The 22,236-nt window shown below is 39.2% G+C and overlaps 1 protein-coding gene across 37 annotated transcripts in view; it reads right to left on the reverse strand.

Moving 5' to 3' along the window:
• RIMS2 (regulating synaptic membrane exocytosis 2) overlaps nucleotides 1–22,236 on the reverse strand; it is a 740,891-nt gene that overhangs the window by 86,109 nt on the left and 632,546 nt on the right. For 16 of the 37 annotated variants that reach the window (XM_077808869.1, XM_077808868.1, XM_077808874.1 and 13 more), the window contains one exon: nucleotides 12,699–12,871. The exons of the other annotated variants lie outside the window; for them this stretch is intronic. In XM_077808869.1, coding sequence (XP_077664995.1) covers nucleotides 12,699–12,871 — 173 coding nt within the window. The remainder of the gene's footprint in view (nucleotides 1–12,698; nucleotides 12,872–22,236) is intronic. 37 annotated transcript variants of the gene reach the window in all.

Raw genomic sequence — 22,236 nt, forward strand, 5'->3', positions numbered from 1 at the left:
TCAGGGTTGGAAGGGACCCCTGAAGGTCATCTAGTCCAACCCCCTGCTCGAAGCAGGACCAATTCCCAGTTAAATCATCCCAGCCAGGGCTTTGTCAAGCCTGACCTTAAAAACTTCCAAGGAAGGAGATTCCACCACCTCCCTAGGCAATGCATTCCAGTGTTTCACCACCCTCTTAGTGAAAAAGTTTTTCCTAATATCCAATCTAAACCTCCCCCACTGCAACTTGAAGCCATTACTCCTCGTTCTGTCATCTGCTACCATTGAGAACAGTCTAGAGCCATCCTCTTTGGAACCCCCTTTCAGGTAGTTGAAAGCAGCTATCAAATCCCCCCTCATTCTTCTCTTCTGCAGGCTAAACAATCCCAGCTCCCTCAGCCTCTCCTCATAAGTCATGTGTTCTAGACCCCTAATCATTTTTGTTGCCCTTCGCTGGACTCTCTCCAATTTATCCACATCCTTCTTGTAGTGTGGGGCCCAAAACTGGACACAGTACTCCAGATGAGGCCTCACCAATGTCGAATAGAGGGGGACGATCACGTCCCTCGATCTGCTCGCTATGCCCCTACGTATACATCCCAAAATGCCATTGGCCTTCTTGGCAACAAGGGCACACTGCTGACTCATATCCAGCTTCTCGTCCACTGTCACCCCTAGGTCCTTTTCCGCAGAACTGCTGCCTAGCCATTCGGTCCCTAGTCTGTAACGGTGCATTGGATTCTTCCGTCCTAAGTGCAGGACCCTGCACTTATCCTTATTGAACCTCATCAGATTTCTTTTGGCCCAATCCTCCAATTTGTCTAGGTCCTTCTGTATCCTATCCCTCCCCTCCAGCGTATCTACCACTCCTCCCAGTTTAGTATCGTCCGCAAATTTGCTGAGAGTGCAATCCACACCATCCTCCAGATCATTTATGAAGATATTGAACAAAACCGGCCCCAGGACCGACCCCTGGGGCACTCCACTTGACACCGGCTGCCAACTAGACATGGAGCCATTGATCACTACCCGTTGAGCCCGACAATCTAGCCAGCTTTCTACCCACCCTATAGTGCATTCATCCAGCCCATACTTCCTTAACTTGCTGACAAGAATACTGTGGGAGACCGTGTCAAAAGCTTTGCTAAAGTCAAGAAACAATACATCCACTGCTTTCCCTTCATCCACAGAACCAGTAATCTCATGATAAAAGGCGATTAGATTAGTCAGGCATGACCTTCCCTTGGTGAATCCAAGTGGAGGATCTGTGGTATCGGAACCTCAACTGGGATCAGCTTATGCTGAGCTGTCCATATAGAGAACTGTTTCTATTTGGAGAGGTAGTCTTCCTAGTAGACAACTTCCTGTATTGGATGAGAATTTCTTGAACCTTCCAAAAACAGTCTGTCAATGGTGCTCAACCAGCCAAAATCCAGACTGTAAGATGTCACTGTCATAAATATACAGCTAAAGGTAGCCTAGAACTCTTCCTTACCTGTAAGGAGTTAAGAAGCTCAAATAACCTGGTTGGCACCTGACCAAAAGGACCAATGGGGAAAGAAGATACTTTCAAATCGTAGGGCGGGGTTGGGGGGGAGGGAGGCTTTTTGTGTGTGTGTTCTCTTGGGATGCAGAGAAGTATCAGGTCAGAAAACTCCTTCTATAAACCATCCTAAAAGTCTCTCATATTACAAAAATTGTAAGTAAAAGCCAGGCAAGGCATGTTAGATTATCTTTTGTTCTGCTTGTGAATTTTTCCTTTGCTGGAGGGAGGTTTATTCCTGTTTTTTGTAACTTTGAAACTAAGCCTAGAGGAAGTTCTGCTGTGTTTTTGAATCTTTTGTTTCCCTGTAAAGTTATTTTCCATTCTGATTTTACAGAGGTGATTTTTACCTTTAAAAAAAAAATAAAATCCTTCTTTTAAGAACCTGACTGATTTCTCTATTTTCCTAAGACCCAGGGGTTTGGGTCTGTGATCACTGTGATCCCAATTGGTTAGGATATTATTCTCAAGCCTCCCCAGGAAAGGGGGTAGAAGGACTTGGGGGATATTTTGGGGGAATAGGAACTCCAAGTGGTCCTTTCCCTGATTCTTTATTAAATCGCTTGGTGGTGGCAACATACCTTCCAAGGGCAAAGAATTTGTGCCTTGGGGAAGTTTTAACCTAAGCTGGTAGAAATATGCATAGGGGGTCTTTCATGAGGGTCCCCACATTTGTACCCGAGAGTGCAGAGTGGGGAGGGAACCCTGACAGTCACGACTGCAGGTCTGGATGCAACATCTCTCTGCGGTTCTGGAAGACAATGTTTTGCAAATTAGGAGATGGATGGGGTGCAAGAGGTCTGCCAGCCAAAATTCCCATGGTCAATAGTTTAGCAATTCTTAGCTAATCACTGGTGGACAGCACGCTATGAAGCACCAAAACAGCCCATTAGGAAGAGAGTCTTAAAGTATACAAACGGACTCTGACATTTCACTGTGTATTTGGACAAAACCTAGCAGGAAGTATGACCCTGATTGGATCTACCATAATACAAACCATAAATAATAATTTTTATCACTCTGCACCCTTCACGCTAACAACTATTTTATTAATATAGTTTCTTACTTTCTTTGGGTTTGGGTCTATGGAATCTTGCCAAGTTCTTTCACAGTCATATTGTACATTACCAGGCAGGATATATTTGCAGAATTTTAATCAAATGCACAAACCTTCAAAGAACATATAGCAGTTCAGTGAAGGAACTGAAGAATGAGGTACTACAAGAGATGACGGTGGATCTAAGTTGCTCATTTTTCAGAGAAGTGTCATTGCTTTGAGACAAAAATAATTAGTGTAGGAGGGAGCATTCTCTATGAAACATAGTATTATGCATCACAAGGCTGGCATGACAAACTGAACTATGATTCACTGAAGCAACACTAGAAACAGTTCAAACAATACACTAAACTTCTGATCAGACACAAAAAGTATTATCCTTTCATAACATGAGGACTGAATTGTTTAATTAACTATGAAGTCCAAATAAAGTTTTAAACTAGAAGCTATTGAACAAAGTGTAACCCACACACCTCCTGGGTGTGGTGTTCTGTCCCACCTAGTGGCACTGAGACCACTTAGAGAGAGAGTGTGCAATTAATAAGTCTGCTCTACAGCCTTAGCTAGCAGCCAGGTAGCTTTTAGTTCATGCGGTAGAGGCTCTTGCAATAAATTCCCGAGATCCCAGGTTCTATCCCACCCACTGACGACCGGGGTCTGTTTGTCTTACATAAGGATTCTTTCAGTTACTTTATTCTCAGAGTATTATTTATAAGGGACTTTAAAATGAGTTAGTATTAGAAACAATTGTTTTTGATACAAACAAAAGGACACAGCAGCATGGATACAGAATAGCTTCAAATAAGGGAATCCTAGAAAAATTATTTAAGAAGTTTGATCTATACTGTGATTTTACTAACATGCATTACACAAAAAACACGTAGTTGTGTTTTAGCTATATATCAAACAGATGCCAATTTTTAGTGTCATAATGCTTAATCCAGGCAAAAATTGACTCCAGCTCTATTTCTCCCAGGAAGATTTATTGACTTTCACTTCTCTAAAAATGTGGGGGCTAACTGCAGTTCTCTGGGGGAAACCTGCTTTCTTCAGCAGGCATGCACCCTGATTAGCCATCCCATACTCCCACCTTTCTCCATAGCAGTCTGAGTTTGTGTCTGATCATGGTCCCCATAATAGACAAGATTTTGATTTCTGAGGCCCTCCTTCCGAAGTTCTAAAGTTTGTGCATCTTAGTTGCTTATAGCAAGTATTCTGTGTTGCCATTATTCATGAGTATCATCAGCGCTTTGCTTAGGTGTGTGTGGGAGGGAGGGGTCTCTAACATTCTAAAATCTGGAGGTCTGACAACTTCTCAAGAAACCAATTTTTGATGCTGACTAGGGCTCCGTGTCTTTCGGTGACCTTTGTGACTTCTGCAGCAGCCAGCGTGGGTGAGCCCAGGGCCACCCAAGCAGCCAGCTCCGGGGCCAGTGCTCAGGTGGCCCTGGGGACAGCCACACTGACTGCTGCTGGAGTGGCTCTGCAGCCAGCAGCTCAGGTGGCCCTGCAGCCAGCTGCAGTGGCCGCTGCTCAGGCAGTCCCCTTCCCCCTGAGCAGTGGCCCTCTGGTTCCCTCCCCCCACAGCAGTGGTCCCTGGGGCGGCCAGGGGAGCTGCTGCTTGGTGGGCCCCAGCAGCTGGTGCCACTGGCCCAGTCCCCCATGAGCATCATCACCCCGAGCAATGCCCCACTGGGGTTTCCCCCAGGAGCGGCCCCCTGCAGCAGTACCCACCCCTGATTTAGTCAGGGGGGTTATAGTATAAGTCACGGACAGGTAACGGGCCGTGAATTTTTGTTTATTGCCCGTGACCTGTCCATGACTTTTACTAAAAATACCCATGACTAAATTGTAGCCTTAATGATGACATGTTTGCTAACAGTCACTTGGCCTCCAGATGCCCTTTTTTGGAAAGGTGATTTAGAAGGTGGTGGCTATTGAATCAAAGGTGCACTTGTGTACCAATAATATCCTTGGTAGATTCCGGTCTAGGTTCAAACCTTTCTTAAGGGCTGAGAGCATAATAGCCAGAGTCCCAAATGATTTCTTGCTGTTTTTGAAGTAGAGCCAATTGGCTAGTTTGGTTATGTTAGACCTCTCAAGCAGGTTTTGATATGACTGAACATTGAGTGTTGCTTTGGGACTAGCAAATATTGGCAGTGTGTCAGAAACTTCTCTTGGTTGGTTCAAGTTGCCAAGCTGTGATGATAGGCTAATGTGTATCAACACTTTATTTATGAAAACCCCAATCGCGCAAACACTTCTGTGAAGCTACTTTTGTGCACAAAGATAAGCACATATGCAAATGTTTATAGAACTGCGGCCTTATTTATTGATGGATTTAAATTTATAAAAAATAAAAAAGGTTCCTATCTGAGAAATATGAGCACCTCAACATGTCACCAGAAAATATCTGCAATGAGGGATTTGATTTGTCGTGTCTCTCAAGGATCTATCCTGACTTTCATTTTGCTCAATTCTGGAAAGTTTTGTTTCAATAGGCTACCATTTGGCATGCCATCTACCCCCGAACTCTTCAAGAGGAAAATGTCACAGCTCCCAGAGAGTCTGGAAGGGGTTCTCAGCCAAATGAATGGTATCCTTAGCTATGGATCAACAGAAACCTAACATCTCATTGCAGTCCTGGAAAAACTGGAGAAAGCAGGCCTAAACTTAAAAAGTGTGAATTCTCAAAGACAGAATCAAGTTTCTAGGCCCATTGATGGACCAAGGGTCAGACAAGATCCAAAAGAAAGTACAAGTGATTACCTACATGAAGGAGCCACAGAGTGGCAGTGAAGTGACACATGTGGGAAAATTCCTACCTCACCTGGCACAGAAGTCAAAGCCATTATGAGATCTCTTCTGTCCAGAAAATTCCTGGTATTGGGGAACTACACAAGCCAGTCATTCAGAAAAATATAGCAAGACAACTGTCTTGGATGGTTTAGACACAAAAACCCGTGCATCCTAGCTGGGGGTTACACTAGATAACCCTTGCAGTCCCTTCTAACCCTATGATTCTATGACAAATGAGACCAGGTCAGAAACCTCTATAAAACCATATTGGGTGGTTTCTGGGAATCTTACCATAAAACAAAATCTGTTTATGAAGGAATCCAGATAGGTTATACCTACATCAATGCAACAGGAAATTATTGACAGACCGCATGAATGGCACCAAGGCATTACCAAAGTCAGGGAGAGAGCTCAAAAGTCTATTTGGTGGCCTGAGCTGAGAAATATAATATAAACAACTACACCAGAGTGTTGAGAAACATAATATTTGTGCTTGCATGAGAACCAACCCATCAGAACCATTGTTACTATCTGCTCTTCCAGACAGGCCACGACAGAAATTCAGGAGTGATCTTTTCTATCTTTTGATGACTGATTAATTCTCAAGATTAACTGAAGCTGCCAGGTTGCTCAAAATGACATCAAGTGCCATGGAAAGGATAGAACACTTATTTGCTAATTTTAGGATTCCAGGGCAAGTCATCTCTGACCCTGGTCCTCAGTTTTTTTGAGAGATTTAAGAGGTTTGAAGATACCTATGGTTTCATTCACCTCACATCCAGGCACAATTTTCTCAGAATAATGCTGAAGCAGAATGTGCAGTAAAGATAATAAAACTCTTCTAGCAAATGGACTCTGCCCTATGGAACTGTTGATATGAAAAAAGTTGAGGTCCACTATCCCAGCCATCCCTGCTCAACTATACTCTTGCTGGCCTGTCTTCCCGAGACTACAGAAGAAGGAAGATCCATATAAACCCCATCAGAAGAGAGACTTTGGCAGGCTTTATGGAGTCAAATCCTTGGTAGTACTGAATCCAGGAGATCATGTTTGGGTGAAAGATTTTCAAGAAAAGGGGACAATGCAGGGATGTACCAGGACACTTGATTCTACTTTTCAGGGTGCTAGTAGGAATCATTTTTCAGAACCAGTGTCATCTTGTCACCTTCCCAGGCAGACTTCCAATACACACTGATCACTACCCCGAGACTGAACCTGTGAAGACCCCACCTGCCTTCGCACTAGTGATTCCTCTAGCTCCTCTCCCTGCAAGGAGGTAACCAGCAAGAAAAAGACAGCTTCCTGTAGTATGGAGGATTACACAGGACTTGAGAATTCAAAAAAGTCAGAGGACTAGTAGAGAACGTCTTAAAAGGGCAGAATAAATCCCTGACACAAGTTCAGGCAGCCTACTCTATCCTTTATAGGGCTGCTTATTCTTGTTTTGCTGTGATATTTTATTCCTGTTAACTGTTGTTTAATGTAAAGTTTGGATAAAAGTTGTATCACCCTTCACAAGGAATATGGTGCTACCTGTGAATGTTTAAAGCAGTCACTAGGGGGCATAGAGCTAGGAAGTAAGCGCCTGTATAAACAGGAAATACATCAGTCTTGCATTCACCGCAGCCATGCTGTGCTGGATCTCTGTAATCTCTACCAAGAGAAAATCAAGAGCAAAGGGAAGAATGCTGGACCAGCTGCCTGCCCCAGAGGTTATAATAGTATATTGAACTTCAAGAGATCAAGAAAAAAAAATCACAAGACTGTCCCCACAAACCATGAGATTTTAAAAAAACATAATCAAACCATGTTTTGTAGTCTGTCTCCTGAGTTTTTAACTCCCATCTGCTCCTCTGGCAATGTGTCTGTAATAAATTTCAGGTTGAAAAGTTGATCTTTAACATACACATGCCTCTCCCTGGCTTCTGAGAGTGGGAAAGATGTATAATATTTAAGTCGTTGCTTTATTTGGGCTAGTCCTAAGTAGCAAGAAATTCAAATTTCAATGTAATTGTAATGCTTCTGTTAGTGATATCTCAATATTTGGATAGATGTCCCCTCAAAAATATCCCTACAAAAATGGAGAGATGGACTGGAGGGAAGACATCCGTGCTGGTGGGAAAAAGGAGCTGTACTTATGCTCTAGGCTGTTGTACACACATATAACATACATACTCAGTGGAGAGCTCTACAGTGTGAAAAAAATGAATTTGTGCATATTTAGAAATATACTGTAAAAATCTTATAAAATGGAGCTGGAAAATGAACAATGAACAGCCAAGGATGACAAAGCACTTTATGTATCAAGCTTTCCAATTCTATTTTTCAATTAAGACTTTGGGGAGCTGCAAAGATCTTTACATGCAAGAACATCTTTACATTAACCACCTTTTAGAGCTTTCTATATTTCAGTTCAGTTATTATTTGATAATCCTAAATATTATTTTTTAAAATAATCAATTCAGTCAAATTCAAATTATTTGAAAAAAATGTAAATCATTCTTCTTCTGTCTATAATTTTGATAACTACATAAATGATGCAACTAATTCATTTTTGTTTTAATTATTCTTCCCTCCCACAGCCTCCAGCGGTTCTCCCTTTTCCTGAATCCATGAACATCCCCTCATCAGTCCCCACCTACTTCACGTCTGCTCCTGCTAGAGTTCTTCATTCCCCTTTCCCAGGCCTGGGGATTGCAACAGGGTCCCCTTTCCCTGGCTGGGGGTGGCAGTTTCAGAAGCAGAGGCAACATCCTGTATGTGTTTCTCACAGGAGGGGCCAGGGTTGAGGGAGTGGAGCTATAATGGGTTGCTGGACTCTTTGCTCCCTCCTTCCCTCACCCCTGCTGTGAGAACTCTAGGAGTGAGTAGAGGTGAGAGACTCTGCTTATGGCAGCACTGGGGACTGGAGCTTCCCATGTCATTGCGAGATGGGCTTCAACACCCTCTAAAATCCCATTACTTGTGATAAAATAGCAAGACTTGGCAATACTGTTATAAGAAAGAAAAAATCCCCTCTACCATGTACAACGGAGCAGTTCACAGATGGTCGCACATCCTATTGCATGAGGACACCTTTCTATTGCAACAAAGGTGACACTGATTCTGTTTCTTTAAATCAATAGCAAGGCAGGAGGGGTCTGACCTAGGTCCTAAGCAGAAGCTCTGTAGTGAAGCAGAGAAAGTGTGAGAGAGTAGCCGTTAAGATAAAACTGCTTTTCTCATTCTAAAAGAGTTGCTTGTTCAGCATTAAAAGAAAGTGACTCTGATTTTTTTCCCTATTGTCACATGACAAAAAGAGGGGCAGAAGCATTCAACCAATCAAGAAATCCAAATGTTTTATCAATGAGTAAATCAGATAAGGAATATTGCATTTTCCCATTATAAACTAAGTGGAAAACACAGCAAATGTAATAATTGTATATTAAATATCACAATTCCAGACTATTTAATTGTAGCTATAGTGTAACTCTGAGTGTGTTGAAATAGAAACTACATTGGTAAAAGCATATCACAGACCTGATTAAGCCTATGGGTGTTGCATGAAATGAGCTTGTTGAATTTCAGTAGTGTAATAAATGTCTAACTCAGTCTCTCCCTGACTTACATGCAAAGTGCACTCAGAATTAGGTGCTGACCAGGACTGGCTTCTTGGGCTAAGGCAGAGGGAGGATCCTTCTTCCCTCCTCTTTCCTGGCTTCACCCAGAACTGCCACAAGATAGAAGCAGCCAGTCCTTTTTATCTGGCCTCCAGAGACCTCAGTGGCTTCTGCCTGCTCCCAGTCCTTCTAGCACGCTGGAGTACAAAGTCTCACTTGTTCTACCAGCAGCTGACCCTGGGAGGCCTTTTTAGACAACTCCTGAAAGTCCAAACTCTTCTGCCCTTCTTTTCTTAAAAGGCTATTTCCTAGGGCATGGCTCACCAAGATAGCAGGGTCTCCGGTAGAGGGCAGCAAATGCATAGGACACCCAGTCACAGGCACCTAAAATATTTTAGGCTTACTACAGTCACAGACCTATACAACGCTACCACTTCACACCACGCTAACTCATTAACGCAAATCGGTGAAAGAACCATTTTTGATTATCCATGTCCACAATTGATCCACACACACATTTATCAGCCTACACAAAAGTAATTTCAGTACAGAGAAGTCTTGACGTTCTCTCTGAAGTTGGGCTCAGCTAGTTCTATTCCTCCCAACCAGCACTGCCTTCTTGTGCCTTTGTATCAGTCCTCAGCTAATGGGTTAATTAGCCCTTTAGCACCCCCAGACTGCTAGCTTGTTTAGATAAAATTACATCCCAATATCCAATCAGATGCCTCTAGGGGACCTAAATACAGTAGAACCTCAGCGTTACGAACACCTCGGGAATGGAGTTTCCTCGTAACTCTGAAATATTGATAACTCTGAACAAAGCGTTATGATTGGTTTTTGAGAAGTTACAACTGAACATTGACTTAATAGAGCTTTGAAACTTTACTATGCAGAAGAAAAATGCTGCTTTTAACCATCTTAATTTAAATGAAACAAGCACAGAAACAGTTTCCTTACTTTGTCAAATCTTTTTTTTAAACTTTCCCTTTATCTTTTCAGTAGTTTACATTTAACACAGTACTGTACTGTACTTGTTTTGTCTCTGCTGCTACCTGATTCCATAATTCCGGTTCCATATGAGATGTGTGGTCGACCGGTCAATTCGTAACGTTGGTGTTCGTAACTCTGTGGTTCTACTGTAGTGCTCACCTGCTAGCTCTCCAGCACTATGTCATACAGTCAAATGCAAACTATAAACCAGTTCAAAAGGAACAAAAGGCTGTGGCTGCCTGCATTCTAAGGGGTGAAGTTAAGGTGTTTAATTATTCTGTTTGCAGAACCATTCCATTAAAATCAAGAGATAAATTTGTTCACTATTGAAGAATTATGGCTGAAGGTGAAGAAGGATTCAAGGGAACATAAACAACAAGCTATGTCAAATAAAATACAAATGGGAAAACAAACAGGGTCCAGGCATTGGAAAAAGAGCTACAGGACCACAGGGAACTATCTATAAACAGAAATATATTTTACCTGACATCATCTTGTGAGAATTGCCTTTGTAAATCCTCTTTTTTCCTCTGGTTTTTCTCTTTCCCTTCCTCACTTTGATCATCATGGGTCTTTTCATCATTTCCTGATTCTTTGCTTTCCTCCTTATCACAGTTTTCTGAAACCTCTTGCTCTTCCCCCTTTTCATTAACTTGTTCTTGCTTCACTTTTTCCTCAAGCTCCTCCTCCTCAGGAAATATCTCCTCATGCTCATCCCCTTCCTGCCCTCCCTCTTTTTTTCCTTCTAAATCCCTTGACCTTCTGAAGTCAACACAAGTTGAGGAAGGCATGCAAACAAAAAAGAAGACAAAGTGTAGTTAGGGTTGTAGAGAAGAAGCATGCATGCAGTACACAAAAAGAAATTTAAAAGAAAATAAATAAATTAGAAGGGAAAATGTAGTGACGGGTAAAAGCATGCTGGCCAACTTCCAGCACAGGTTAGACAAAGATTAAGATGCAATCATTTTTTCAGGACAGTCTGTAATGCACGTATTTTGTATACAAAGTTACACGCTGATAAATCACACAAAACGGTGCTTAAATACATGGAATGCACACTTCTGTGTTCCAGACAATATCAATTATGCAAAATGAGAGATACTTAAACCTACCCTTTTTTTAAAATATAATTTCTCTTAGGAGGGGAAATTTCCCAAAATAAGGAATACTAGTGCCAAAATATTTAAGGCCCAATCTTACATTCCTTTCATCGGTGTTTTGAGTGTTCAAGGAATGGAAGTTGAGCCCATTTCTGCTTTCAGATATACTGTACAACTCTTATTAAAGACTAGACAATGAGTGTTGCACAGCAATATATTTAAATAGAACTGGGTCCAGTATCTATAGAAGCACTTTACAAGAGGTTTTAAGAGTCCGGCAATTCAAGTAGCGCTGTCAAGCGATTAAAAAATTAATCATGATTAATCACATGATTAATTCCACTGTTAAACAATATTAGAATACCATTTATTTAAATATTTTTGGATGTTTTCTACATTTTTAAATATATTGATTTCAATACAACACAGAATCCAAAGTGTACAGTGCTCACTCTATATTTATTTGATTACAAATATTTGCACTGTAAAAAACAAAGGAAACAGTATTTTTCATTTTCCCCCATTATAAGTACTGTAGTCCAATCCCTTTATCATGAAAGTTGAATTTACGGGAGATAATGCTGCCAAATGATGACGGGGCATAGAAATGTTTACCATATCTGGCACATAAATACCTTTCAATGCCGGCTACAAAAGTGCCATGTAAACCCCTTTTCTCACTTTCAGGTGACACTGTAAATAAGAAGCAGGCAGCATTATCTCCCGTAAATGTAAACAAACTTGTTTGTCTGAGCGATTGGCTGAACAAGAAGAATGACTGAGTGGATTTGTAGGCTTTAAAATTTTACCTTGTTTTGTTTTTGACTGCAGTTATGTAATAAAAAAGAATTCTACATTTGTAAATTGCACTTTCATGATAAAGAGATTGCACTATAGCACTTGTATGAGATGAACTGAAAAATAGTATTTCTTTTATCATTTTACAGTGCAAACATTTGTAATAAAAATAATAATATAAAGTGAACTGTACACTTTGTATTCTATGTTGTAATTGAAATCAATATATTAGAAAATATAGAAAAACATCCAAAAATATTTAATAAATTTCAATTGGTATTCTATTATTGTTTAACAGTACGATTAAAGTTGTGAATAATCACGATTAATTTTTTAATCACAATTAATTTTTTTGAGTTAATAGCATGCGTTAACTGCAATTAATTGACAGACCTAAATTCAAGCACAGAAGTTGCGGAAATGCAGGAGGATAGTCTCTGCTCCAATTTGTAAAGAATGTTGTAATGACTCTGAGACTACTGGCAAGTATCTTGTAAATAAAATTATCATTTAAATTGTTCAATATTTTTCAAGAGTCTTTTTTCAAAAGATGCAAGTCTAAGTGTAACAAATGCCTTCTGATAGCAGCGTCATCTCAAGATGCTAAAGTCTGCATGCAAGAAAATCCCTTTATTCACTTACAAAAAATATCTAGCATAAGGAATCAAAAGGGCAGTAGAAACATAAAAATAAACTAAAACCTATATTTTGGAAAGCCCTGTAAGTTTTTTTAAAATTATATATGTTAAAGTTTAGCAAAATATTCACATGCACTCACCTGAAAAGTATTCTAAAAGCATATAAGTGACCAACTTCCTAGTTCTATTACTCACCTTATTTTCTTGTTCCCTCTCAGTCGTTCTGATTGGACAGACATGTAGCTTGTGCTGCTGAAACGAGAAGCACTGCTTGTCCTTGATACAGCTGACACATCACTGACATCACTGTCTGAAGACTTATTGGAAATATTGTCTGAGCCTCGCTGAGGATCCCGTCCTGACCGATACTATAAAAACAGAACGAAAAAGACACAGACGTAGTCAGTGAAACCACCATAAATCAGCTGTTGGGGCTTTCCCATAACAGTATGTTAATTGACTCCATCACCAACTTCTGTCTGCATTATTACAGTGAAGTTCTTAATTGGTCATACTGTATGGAATACAAATCTTGTTTTTGTATATCTCAATTATAACCTAACTGCACTACTCAACTAAAGATATTACATTAAGGTCCTTACCATGGACCACATGTTCAGTAACTTGTACAACACCTTTCGTCTGACAATTTTCAAGGGCTTTGCAAATTTTAGTGAAGACTCCCAACATCACTGCGAAGGATTTAATGATTATACCTATTTTACAAATGGGTAAATAGAGTCATAGAGCCAAGGGACTTCCCCAGGCTTGTTCAGTTAGCAAAAAGCAGAGCTGGGGATAGAACTCATGTTCTAATGGTTAAATAACACTGGTATTCTAGGTAACTATACTGTTTACCTTCAAAAGATTTTCTAACAGATATTAACTCTTGTTTACTTAAAAGAAAGGGGAAAATGAGATTATTAAACTAAAACTGGGAACGAGATTGGGAATTTTAAAAGGTCTTAGGGGAGCTAGTGGCCAGATTCTTTTAAAGTCAGTAAGCAGATAAAGATGCGGAGAAACATCATACCTTTAAAAATCTGGGCCTAAGCATTTAACTCACACTCACATTCAAGGAGATGCAGAAAGCCTGCGACTGACCCAGAAATTGAACATGGGTTTCCTGAGCCGCAGACCAGTGTGCAGTCTGCTAAATCAGCCTTCCCACACAGTCATGCTAGGCTGTGGCATAAAGGCCAGGGCACAGCCCCAACTCTACATTAGGTATAATCTGCATGATTCTTAAATACAACCCAACTAGTTCAGATAACACTTAAGATGTTTTGTGAAATTTAGGATGCAGAACCAAAAATAGGAACAGTGTACCCACATAGATTCCAGGCTTTGACAGCTCTGTCCCCTCAGACCTTATAAGAAGAGGTTATATGTATTGAGCCATAAGTTTAGGAGTACACCATACATTTGAATGTCACAGCATTTCTTGACTTGTGTTGTAGCCACATAGTCCAACTTTTTTGCCTGATAGAATAAAATAAATTCCTCTTTACATCCCAGTGGAAACAGAAATATGACAATTAAGCAACTGTCCAAATCTTCAGATTACAGGAACACATCATATAAGGAGATTCTGTTTATTTTAGAGCTTATTAAAACAGAGAATGTAAAACACATTAACATAAGAAAGGTGGCTATAAAAATGGTACATTCTTACTAAGATCTCTTCTCTGTGTACACTTAGTCATATCTACTCCGTTTGATTTCTCTTAGCATTCTAGACCCAATGCAGCTATACTATGGTGAAGTAAATTGGATTATATTTTGGAATTTAAATAATCAACAGAGTTGTTAACTAAATTCCAATGACAGGATATTTAATTACTTGTGGTAATGAATGCATTAATACAACTTGAGTAGCAGATCCCATATCAAGCTTGCACCATCAGCAGGAAAAAAAAAGTATAAAATGAACAAATGAGAATAGCATTAAGTGTAAAGCAGTGCCCGAATTTTGAGAGAGTCACTTTACAGAGTATAATTGCACTTCAAAAATGTTTTTAAAAAACTGTATTAAGGTCATGTGACTTTTTGTGGAGGCCATAATCAAGCCAGAGAGAAGCATAAAGTGAAAACGGGACACTCAGTTAACAGGGTTGCAGACAACATTCAGCAAACCATTCAAAGTGAATTTATATAATTTGGTGTACCTTCAATCCACTGCTCAGAGGCATCAAAAAGAGTTGCCCTGGTTCTGTTCCCTGGTTATCAGCCCAATTTATCAGGGTGCTGATGAAGATCTAAACCGTGGCAGGCCCTAAGAATCTGGCAATATGGGAGAGAAAGGAGTGAGGACATTTACCCCAACCTTGTGCAGCCAGTATAGGGGCTGCCCTGAACTGCAGCCCCCATGCCTCCTAGATATCTGCTCTGGGAAGTACTGTACTTTTCTGAAGCAGAATGTTCTCTGATGCTCTACCCTGGTGGTGAGGCTTTGCAGTGCACCCAGCACAGAGCTGTGCCTACATGCCACAATTCAGCCCTAGTATATTTTACTGCTGTTTTTATTATTTTTTTATAAAATCCCTTACAAAGTTTACGAGATACACAGTTCTGTAGTGCACTTATATACACACACACATACATGCGTGTGCACCGAAGGAGAAACGAGTGGACAGATATTAAATATGCCCCAAATGTTCACCTTCTTTTTCAAAATGATTATAAATCCTCGATTATCTTTTATCATTTGTTATTCCAACGGCCAATAACTGCTCCTGTAATGCATTTAGGTATAAATTTTTAATTGATTCAAGCATGTAAGTCCCACTAGTGTTTATTTTATTTTGATTTATAATAATATATACTAAAAGATACTTCAGGCATCTTTGCAAAATATATTATTATTATAATCCCTCAGTATTACATCATGGCGATTATTTTTTTTAAAACAGCCTTCACAGCATAAAAGATCTTTAAGCACAGAAAGGAGAGAGCTACTGCTTAAAATTTGTCTGCATGAGTCACCAATAAATCCTGACCACGAACTGACTCCACATGTTTGGGGAGTCAGGAGTTTCATTAAATTCTCTACAGAATTTCTGCATTTTAGGTGCTCAAATGCATTTGTTCTCCTTTGACTTTCATTAAAATTCTTGCAGTGCCTAAGAGTGCTGACTTCTGGAGGTCACTGATTGTGATGTCTTGCATTCCTAACAAGTTCTTGCATTGCTCAATCATACCCTTAGCGATTGCGCCAAGTTCTCCAGTAATCATTGAGATCATCTTTGTTTTAGTTTTCCATAATCTTTCCACTTCATGACAGAGTTCTTCATGCTTCTCTTGTTTCTTTTTTATGTTTCTATCTGCTGGTATTGCAATATCAATTAACAGTTTTGTTTCTCCTCTTTTCTGCATCAACCATGGCCAGCCTGTTTCCCTGCACCATTCAGTCTTGACAATTGCCAGATTAAATAAAACTTTACACTTTTCATTCACTAGAGCATTTTCAATTTGGTGGCTGTAATTAAATCGTTTAAATCGTTGCCACAGGGGCTTCAATGCAGGCACTTGGCAACCTCATTGTGTCTGTTCATATGTTCCCTCCCAGCCAGGCTCCTGCAGGTGCTCAATACATTTTCCACCCTCTCTTTCTTTCTGGAACACATTCTGCAGTTTGGGAAGCAGTTCTGTTGGTCAGTTTTGTTTTAAATGTAATGAAGCCTTTAAGGACTGCTCTTGTGTACTCATAATGAAGCTTTCTCTCTCTCTGTTGAGGAATCCTTCTACAAGCCATGAGTTTGTTAATCTTCGATATAATGGGTTTGATCTCTCTCCCACAGTGTCTGTGCAATGATTCTATGTAAATCTTTCAAGTATTTCTTTAGTGGTTTGCTTTTTCCTTTCTTTTATGCTTCTGGGATACATGTTCGGGCATCACTTGTTATCATGACCAGATCATCTTTTATTCTGGTTGACTCCTCATATAGTTTGATGTTATAGACTTTATTATCAATTGCTTCCTCCACAGATAGCAGACCTTTTCCTCCAACACATAATCAGATGTACATCCTGTTCACATCTTGATTGATATTTATTACTCTATGTATTGTTAGAAGCTTTCTTGTGCGGATGTCAAATTTTGTTCTTCTTTTCTTGATTCCACTTGATCACTCCAGCAGTGTACCATACTATCACAAATTGCTCACATAGTAATGGCTGGGATCAAATTCCTTAAGTTCTGTACTTAAAGAAGTTCTTATTCAGCTGTAATATTCTTCCTCACTTCCTCTTTGACTTCCTTATATTGTAACTCTGACAATTCCCTGATTCCCAGTTATTTGGGGGTGTCATGTTGAGAGATATCTTTGCTAGTACCTTTGTTAATTGTATGCCATCTCATTGTACCAGTTTGCTCCTCTTTACAGATGCTGACACACATTTAGCCAAGCCAACTCAGTTTTATACCTTCACCAAACTTGTCTACCATTGTCATCAATCTCTATCTCCTTTGTGACCATTCATATAATTTCAAATCATCCACATATAAAAAAAATAGTTAACTGGTTGTTGCTCTTTGCTGATAAGATCACCACAATTCTTCTCATGGAACATCCATGTCAGCAGCAGCATTGCTATCATGTTAAGGAATACCCATTATTACTATTATTAATTATTTGTATTGCAGCACCTTGGAACCCCAGTCATGGATCAGGACAACCCTATGTTAGGTACGTACAAACACAGGACAAAATGGGGCTTACCTACAAGCTTACCTCCCAAAATGGGGCTTACCTACTGCAAGGAGTACATACCCCGCAGCTTTATTTTTTCTGCCACTGCTGGTTATGTAAACTAACTTTTTGTCTTAGAAGTCCTTAGAAATGTTTTGGGAGGAATCTACTGCATATACCTAATTAGACATTTTCCTAAACTTTAGTGCTTCTATCTAGAGCTGAGCAAATCATGGATTTTTCGATTTGGGGGCTGAAGTGAAAAATCCAAAAATATTTCAGTTTGGCTAAAATGGTTTTTCTTGATAAAATTAAAAACTGGGGGGAACCTGTTTCGGGTTGAATTAAATGTTTCATTTGACCCAGTAATTTTTTTTCCAAGTTTTTGTTTCATTTTGTGTTGGTTTTGCGGTGTTTTCCATCCCTTACCGTAGCTAAATTGTTAAACAATTTTTGCCTAATTCAGTTTCTATCTTTCCAAAATATCTAAATCACTAGTGCACAATGTGGATCAAGAACAGCAATAATTTCAATTTTAAACAGCCATACTTTAAATATAAGAGCATTGAAGGAAACCATCATCTGATCTTTCTTCTAATCATAGTTTTATTCAAATTATGTTAAAATAATTTTCTGCTCTTGTATTTTATGTGTTAACCCCAATAAAATATTTTATGATTGAGTTAGAACATACATAAATGTAAAGAGGACATATATTTATCATTTTAGGATAATGTGAGTTTGGGATGAAGGCTGTTTTTAGCAGAAATAACATTTTGTACTCTCTATGAAAGTTTTAATATACAATACCTCTTTCATTAAAAAAGGCAAAGTATCAGTAACAGGTTCCACTACATAGTCACACATATCCTCTTGAATCTAAGATATCAGCCTCTCTAAATTATGTTCCATAGTAATATCTAGACTCTGCAACTTTGCTGCCTCCATGGACTAAGTTCAAATACCTCAGTCAAGGCATGCACAACTCTGCTCTGAGTTACTGTTCAGACTTTGTTTTCCCATAGTACAGATCTAAAAAATTATGCTCTCCTGCTAACTTCCATCCTTCAGAAATCTATTTCTGCTCTTGTATCTGACCCCTTGATTAGGGCAAGTATCACAGTAGTCAGTGTGTTGCGTGTTAGGGTTTAAAGGCCTGATTTGCACTACTGAAGTCAATAGAAGTCTTGCCATTGACTTGAAAGGGGCAGGATTGGGCCCTAAGTTCACTATGATTCCAATACAGGGAAGCTTCCAAAGTGCCCCTCTGTATTATGCTTAGACATTAAATTAGTCTTTCCGTTTTATGAGTAATGTTAAAAAAAGATATGGGCAACATTTTTCTTCTTGTGGTGAAGCCTTATTTTAAATGTATATATTTGCATTATTCAATTTGTGGAAGGTTTAGACATTAGCCTGAAGATGCCAAATAAAAGCATTCCCTCATCCAGAGCTTCCCTTTCAACTCATTCAGAATCTTCTCAAGGTTTGTTGTTGGGTTTTTTTTTTTGGTTTGTTTGGGTTTTTTTACTGTTTTTACTTTATGGATTACAAGTACTACAGTGGCCTTTAGAAGTAGCAGTGTCCACACTTTAGGAAAGTTGTGGACAAATTGGACAGAGTCTAGAGGGAAGCAGCAAACATGATAAAAGGTTTTAGAAAACTTGGCCTATGAGGAAAGGTTAAAAAAACTGGACATGTTTAGTCTTGAGCAAAGAAGGCTGAGAGGGGACCTGGTAGTAGTCTTCAAATATATTAAAGAGGACAGTGATCAATTGTTATCCATGTTCACTGAAGGTAGGACAAAAAGCAATGGGCTTAATCTTCAGCAAGGGAGAATTAAGCTAGATATCTGGAAAATTTTTCCAACTATAAGGATAGTTAAGCACTGGAATAGGCTTCCAAGGGAGCTAAAAATCTTCCAATGTTGGGAATTCCACAAACACCTGTCAGGGATGGTTTACTTGAGCTAATGTCAATGCAGGGGGCTGGACTAGATGACCTCCAGCCCCACAGTTCTATGATTTACCAGCAGCTATCATGTCTTGATATCTGAGAGACATTAGTTATTTCTCATCTCAATCAGAGGGAGGGATTGTGGTATCTCAGACATGTTGTGGGAACTGCTGTTAAGTACTGACATCTCTATTTATTTAGGACATTTTAACAGGATAACAAATCAGTGCCATGTAAGTATCAGAGACAAAATGATAATCAAATATTGCCTTTTTAATCACAACTACTGTACTGAAAGAAGCTGTGCTTTACTTTCCTTCATTTGGAAGTAGATATATTTTAAAAAATTTATTATTTAGGGTAAAATTTTCAAAAATACTTAGGTGAATTAGAAGTCTAAGTCCCACTGACTTTCAATGAGACTTAGGCTGCTCAGACACTTGAGTGCATTTGAAAATTTTACCCTTCGTCAGATACACGTAGGCTGCAGAAAGGAACCAAGCTCTGCTGTCACTTCAGTTTCAGCTATTGCAACATTATTGCAACTGACAAGAATGACTCCTGATATGCCTATCAGGAACCAGGTTAACACTGCAAATATACTAGTAACAAGTACTGTATCAACAACAAGCTTTTGTGGACTCTTAAAATCCTATCCTCTGTGGTAGAGAAAGTACTCCTAAGAGGCTCTAACAAACTGATATTGAAGTACTTTTGTGATTTCTGATTTCTTGCACTGATAAGGGAATATTTTTCTGTGGTGACATCTTACAAGAGTATTACACCTGAAAAAGGAATAGTTATTCTGTTTTCTATTACAATGGGCTTTTAAGTGCAAGCACAATTTCTGATTGATTGGCAAACTGCCATTACATGAGCAATTGATTGTGTGTAAATCTGAAACCTTCTTACACTCATTTCTTGAAGTTAACTACCCTGGAGCACTCTACACACAGTTAAAGAAATTGCTATTGCTCAGTTTTAATATAGTGTTACTGACCTTCCAGGTTGAACTAGATAATTCGGCTGCCAGATAATCACTCAACTCCCAGACAACTGAAATTTGCAGGGATTTCCAACTCCCTTCCTATTTGATTAATATGGTTTCTTTCTCGTGTTTTTGTCATCAGTGTTCATGTGTTAACATTTATATTGGAACATACTGATCTGGTCAATCCTTCTACTTTCTTACTAATGGATCAGATTGTTGTGGGGTTGTTGCAGACTACAGTACTTTGTTCCACCATACCAAGATTTAGGAACTGTCTCAACCTTTTTAGGGCTTTATGCTTGCTAAATTTGTCTGTGACTGCAGAATCTACAGAATCTCCATGAGCAGCCAGGGCTCAGCAACAGGAGCTCCTTCTTGATGTGAAGGGAAAATCCTGGACCAGTTTACAGCCTCAAAGGGCTGTGCAACTTTCAGCTGCAATACCGCATTATACTTATTTTCATTAGATTGTTGTTTTTTATTTAATACCTTGATAATGGCTGCACCACACACCAAGCCAATAAAATAAATACAAATGACAATCATGATAAATAGCAGTACTACTAATAATATTACTTTTGTATTGTATCATTGACCACAAAAGATTCCAAACCTCTTTACTAACATATACAGGTAAGGGATACACATAAAAGATACATGTTTGTATGTATACTATATACTCACAAAATACATGCAAAAAGCTAAAAAGCTACATAAATGATGTGATAAGGTTGCACACTGCACGTATATCTTATATTATGTTATCTATTTTAATATAAAATATTTTCAGCTACACATTTAAGAAGGGATATGGAAATAAAAATAATAAAAATGTTTAATGTAGCTCAGTTGTAATTTTAATTGGAACCTTAGGCTAAAAATTTCAAATGGAGATGCCTAAATAAGCACCTAAATCCACATTTAGACATCTAAATAAGTGATCTGATTTTCAGATGTTCTGAGCACCCCCAGGTACTATTAACACTTGCAAAGCCACTCTGAAAATAAGGCCACTAATTTAGATGCCAAAAGAAGCTTCCCACTGAACAAATCCTGTGTGTGTATAACACCCAACCGCTTGGAAAAAATACTATTCACTTTCAAGGGCCCTTGTTCATTCTTACTTGGGGTTTGGAGCGTAAGACTTATCAGTTCTGCTCCCCCTCATGAATCAGAGAGGCGTATAAGTATTATGTGTAGGATTGTCTCGTATGAGAGGTCCTAAACCAAGGGGGAGGTCTAAGGAACATGCCTCCATTACCTGATCCAGGCTATCTTGTGGACAGCATCCTAGTGCCAGGTCTGGGAGCAACTGAAACCTGAACTCTGAAAAATAGCAAGTGAGTCAGGAAATTCTGAAAGCTGAAGGAGAAACTGCAAGCTCAGCAGCTTATATTGAAGCCACCCGTGGTACACTGTCTGAGAAGAAAAAAACCTAGAAGGAAACAGTCTGGAGGTGAGCCAGAAAAGCACCATCTGCTTCAGATATGCAAGCAGATGGTGCAGTTCTTTAAGGACTTCCTGGATACAAATGGCAATTTGAAACAAAGATAATACCGCACTATAAAGGACTCTTACATTAAGCAGAAGATCCAGAGCCTGAAGATAGATCTTAAAATGGGAGAGGACTAGGAAGACTCAAGAGGGTATTCAGTGAGTTTGAGAATTAACTTGTCAATACCCAAATCTGATTGCTCACAGTCAGTTTCAGGAAACTGAGTAGTCTCTTGCCCTAGCTGTTCATTAGAGGGAGGCAAATAATGGATTTTTCAGTTCACTGGCAGTTTAAAAAAACTTGAAAACAAACATTCATTTTGGGTCAAACCAAAATGACATTTTTTTAAATGTTATCAGCAAATCAAAAATTTGAAGAAAAAAAAAAGTCAAGTCAAAACTAATTGACATGTTTCAACATTACTGACATGAAAACTTTTGAGTTAAAACATTTTGACTTTCAAGCATTTTGATGAAAGCAAATAAAAGATTCACATAACATCTGGAGCAGGAGGAGGTGATGGCTCCGCCGCTACTGCCCCCTTCTACAGACTTTAGCTCAGTCATTCATAGTGGCAGTTCATAGTCATTCATGATAACA

Source organism: Eretmochelys imbricata, chromosome 2, assembly GCF_965152235.1.
Source record: "Eretmochelys imbricata isolate rEreImb1 chromosome 2, rEreImb1.hap1, whole genome shotgun sequence".
NCBI lineage: Eukaryota > Metazoa > Chordata > Testudines > Cheloniidae > Eretmochelys > Eretmochelys imbricata.